At 29.5% G+C, this 4,043-nt stretch overlaps 1 protein-coding gene across 1 annotated transcript; it reads right to left on the bottom strand.

Moving 5' to 3' along the window:
* Positions 1 to 1,454: 1,454 nt before the first annotated feature.
* Positions 1,455 to 4,043, bottom strand: LOC101505264 (large ribosomal subunit protein uL1-like). Its single transcript, XM_004487438.4, has 5 exons — positions 3,903 to 4,043; positions 3,559 to 3,778; positions 2,620 to 2,785; positions 2,116 to 2,321; positions 1,455 to 1,723 (listed from the first exon to the last, which is right to left on the bottom strand). The coding sequence occupies exons 1-5, from the start codon at positions 3,905 to 3,907 to the stop codon at positions 1,670 to 1,672; spliced, it is 651 nt and encodes a 216-aa protein (XP_004487495.1). The 5' UTR covers positions 3,908 to 4,043; the 3' UTR covers positions 1,455 to 1,669.

Raw genomic sequence — 4,043 nt, 5'->3', positions numbered from 1 at the left:
TAAAGTATGAAAATATAAGTTTATTTGAAGATTTGCGTTACGAATTTAATGAAATTTGTATTATATTGAAGAATATAATTAATTTTATGAGTTTTGTTTGAATTTTTGTATAAAAAAGGATAACATTGTTAAAATTTTAAAACATAAAATATCAAATTGTAACTTAAAATAAAAATAAAGGACCAAGTCGGAAAAAAAAAAAAAAAAAAAAAAAGATAAAGGACTAAAATGTTCCCTTTAATTAAGTTAAGGGACCACGGATGTAATTTAGCCTATTTAATATTTATATATTATATATTTATACATATATTTTAATATATATTTAAATAGGCATAATTGTTTACGTGATTCTTTAATTTAATTTAAGTTAATATTTTAATTTTTTAATGTTTTTTATTTATTTAATTTTATTATAAAAATTCAAAAGTATAAAGAATAAAAATGAGTTTTTATTTTTGAAGATTTGAATTATAAATTTGATAAAATTTACATTATATTTAGAGATAATAATTAATTGTATCAGTTTTATTTAAAAAATTTAATGAATTTTTGTAAACAAAAGATAATATTATTAATATTTTAAAACATAAAAAATTAAATTGTTTACTTAAAATTAAATAAAAGACCAAATAAAAAAAATAAAACAAAAAAACTTAAATATTATCTAAAATTAAGTTAAAAAACTGCATAAACGATTATGCCTATTTTAATATTATATATTATCAATTTAAAAAAAATATATATATCAAGTACTACTACATTAATAAAAATATAAATTTAACTCTACTAAATTGCCTCCTACAAAATCCTCTAAAATCCAATTTACAAACACATCCTAAAGGAAATATATATTTAAAAAGGCTTTAATTATTTCTTTTAAAACAAGAGCTTAATTTAAAAAACCAAAAATGGACAAATTTGCAGAATAATCTTACAGATAATTTGTCTTACAGAGATTTTAATTTTTTAATCAAAACAGTCTCACGTGTGATGATAATAATGTAAGTTCAAAGAGAGAGAATCCTGTCAACATAATAATCTTTTAACAATAAAAATTAAGAGATGAAAATTATTAACTTTCATGATATAAATTCAAGGATCCAATTATCAACTCACAAAAATCATAAGCCATTTTGAGTGACTGGGGGCGTATAGGAAAAAGTAGGTAGTATCAATTTTTTTGATGAAACAAGGGAAGGACCATTTAATGAAGGATAACTTTTTTTGATGAAACATTACGATAACACACTGGGTTCAAATTAGACGCATTTTGAAGCTTTTCCAAGTCGAAGTAGACAAGTATCTCAATAGAATCTATGATACCTTAAATTATTATAAAACACTATTTTCCTCCCAAGTTAAAGCTCTACGAAATGCAGATTATACATTGACATGTAATAAGCTGCTAATTGGACAATCGGGAAGTGCTTTCTATAGACTTAGATATAGAGAAGTAGTCATAAAAAATATGCATCATGAGAGAAGTAGTCAAAAAGCTGTATATGTAAAAACAAGGGCCCGAAGTTGCTAAGCAATACAGTAAATAACACAAATACTAACGACAAAATATAGTCCAACAAAACTGTAGATAGAAGAGAACTCCTGTCTCAGTTACTAAAATGACCAAAATACCAAGAGCAATCCCAAATTCACTCGATTTCGAAACCCTTTAAAAGACACGGTAAGATTTGCCCATGGAACTCTTCAGATACAAACACCTAACCTGAAACCAACAATAGTTTATGCATTAGATGATGTGAGGATTCAACCAGATTAAATTTCAAGCAAATAATAGTACAGACAATTTATAATGGCAGGAATGAAGAACATATATTGTGTTGAAATTGATAAATAATGCTACTTTTTCACAAGTCATTTAATAAAACATCATCAATAGAAATGCAAACTCGAAGGATTTACTGCACCGGCCTTTAATGATTTTAAGGCACACAATGTATCATGTTACAGCCATACTTGGGGATTGATATTGTGAGCCTATTGCTTGTCATAAAATGTGAAAGACTATTAATTCATTATTAACATAGTACCATGGAAGTTATAGTCAATTGCAAACAAGGCAATGGTGTTACTCAATGTTATGAGTGGAATACTTACATTTTGCCAGTTCTTTTTCAACAAGGAGACAAGGAAGTTAACACTCAGTTGTACATTTTGGAAAATTTGTTTTTCATCCATACTGACATTGCCAACAGCTACTCCCATGCAGAGCACTTTTTTAAGCTGGAATTTGACCATAGCCTTAGTCTCATTGACCTTAGACTCGAGAGATTCTTGGTGGGAAACAAGGGCAGGGAACTTTCCTGCAAAGCAATGAAAATAATATCCAAACCATACAAAGAATTAATTGAAATTTGATTGAAATATGTTGTGGAAATTCTTTCAAATATGCTCACTGAAGGAAGGAGATGCAGGAGGTTTGACTAAGAATCAAAAACAGCAAACAACTTAAACAGTTGCTATAAATATATAGTATATAGTACCCAATCATAAAAGATAGCAATGCAAAACAGAAAATAATCAAAACATAAGCAAATCACCAAATATTACCAACATATACAACATGTTTAAAATTGAAAACCCCAAAAATAAAATACATGCCTGCCTTGTTGAGACCAGGACCCAGGAGACGAGGAATCTGCTTGATGACAGCTTCAGAAGCTAAAAAGGCATGGTACTTCTTTGCAAGTTTCTTCACCAATTTCTTATTTTTGTTTAGCTTCTTCAAAGCTTCAACATCCATCCAGTCCAATCCTATTTTCTCTGCCTGCAATGTGCATATTAGAGTGTAAGACAATAGCCCAATAAACTTAGAAACAAATGAACGACAAATATTCAAAAAATGTTCAAAGCAAACAACGCAAAAAAACTACCATCAGAACAAAATGACAGACATTACTCTCTTAAATTGAGGTTACTAAGTATATATGTTTGGGTTCACAGTAGGGATAACCAAAAGCAACTATAACTTTACGGAGATTTCAATTGGAAATTATTATACCTCGAAAATTCATTCTAACAAGAAACTAGGATTTTAAGCTTTTGACACATGGTGTTATATTTACCTCTGTAGCACCAACACTTCTAATCTAAGGTGTGTCCCAATGTCCAACACATTTACTAAATTCAATTAATTCATTTTCTTAAATTATTAAAGTTGGTGACATGTTAGTGTCTTGTGCCAGTGTAAGTATTTGGGTTTCATATATATTTACACTCACATTTATAGCTTACACCACTTTTACTTGAATGTATCCAAACATAACTCTACTTTAAACTCACTTATAACTAAATTCAATTTTCGCCAATGAAGACACAACAAACACACTAAATCACAAAAGACATAATCAATGTGTGACTTCAGGATAATAAATCATAACTAGCCATCAACAGAAAAATGGAAATCAAATAGCACAAAAATAATTGCGAGGACACGAAAATGCTGATAATAATGCACCAATTTGAAACTCTAATTCACTTCAATATATAACGAAAGCATCAATCCAACAGAACAGGTAAACTATAACATGAAATCGTTACCTCCTCAACATGCTGAGCGTCTCCAAGCATACAGATTTTCATCTTGGGACGAGGAATGTGAGGCAATTTAACAGAACCACTGAAACGCTTATCCTTTTGTGGATCATAGTTTTTAAGACCAATCTGGAGTTCAATAGTCTCCACAAATTTCCTGTTTTTCTCCTTGGAATCAGCCGTGATTCCTGAGATGGCTTCTCTCAAAGCATCACTCTGAAGCTTACTGCACAATAATCACAGAAAATATCAAGTCTTCAAAATCGATACTATAGTTTTCATCGACACTATTCACATTAATAGATTAAAATTCATTAAAAAAAAAGTAAATAAGAAGAGCGAAAAAAGACCTCATATTGGATAGTTGGCCTCTGGAAACGCCAATCGATCTGAGAAACCCTAGAGAGGGTTTTCAGGCGGCAGAGCAAAGTACTTATAAGATGGACGATTTTGGATGGGCCAGTATTTTTCTGTACTGGACAAGCCCAACA

The sequence above is a fragment of the Cicer arietinum genome, chromosome 1 (genome assembly GCF_000331145.2).
Source record: "Cicer arietinum cultivar CDC Frontier isolate Library 1 chromosome 1, Cicar.CDCFrontier_v2.0, whole genome shotgun sequence".
NCBI lineage: Eukaryota > Viridiplantae > Streptophyta > Magnoliopsida > Fabales > Fabaceae > Cicer > Cicer arietinum.
The sequence above is the reverse complement of the archived record's forward strand: the minus strand, read 5'-3'. Positions and strand labels throughout refer to the sequence as shown.

What these genes read in the sequence shown, in the direction of transcription:
- LOC101505264 (XM_004487438.4), bottom strand. An exon ending in TCCTGGTCTCAACAAGGCAG is followed by an intron (nt 2,322 to 2,619) that starts GCATGTATTTTA and finishes ATTGCTTTGCAG; the next exon opens with GAAAGTTCCCTGCCCTTGTT. An exon ending in TGAAAAAGAACTGGCAAAAT is followed by an intron (nt 1,724 to 2,115) that starts GTAAGTATTCCA and finishes TGTTGGTTTCAG; the next exon opens with GTTAGGTGTTTGTATCTGAA.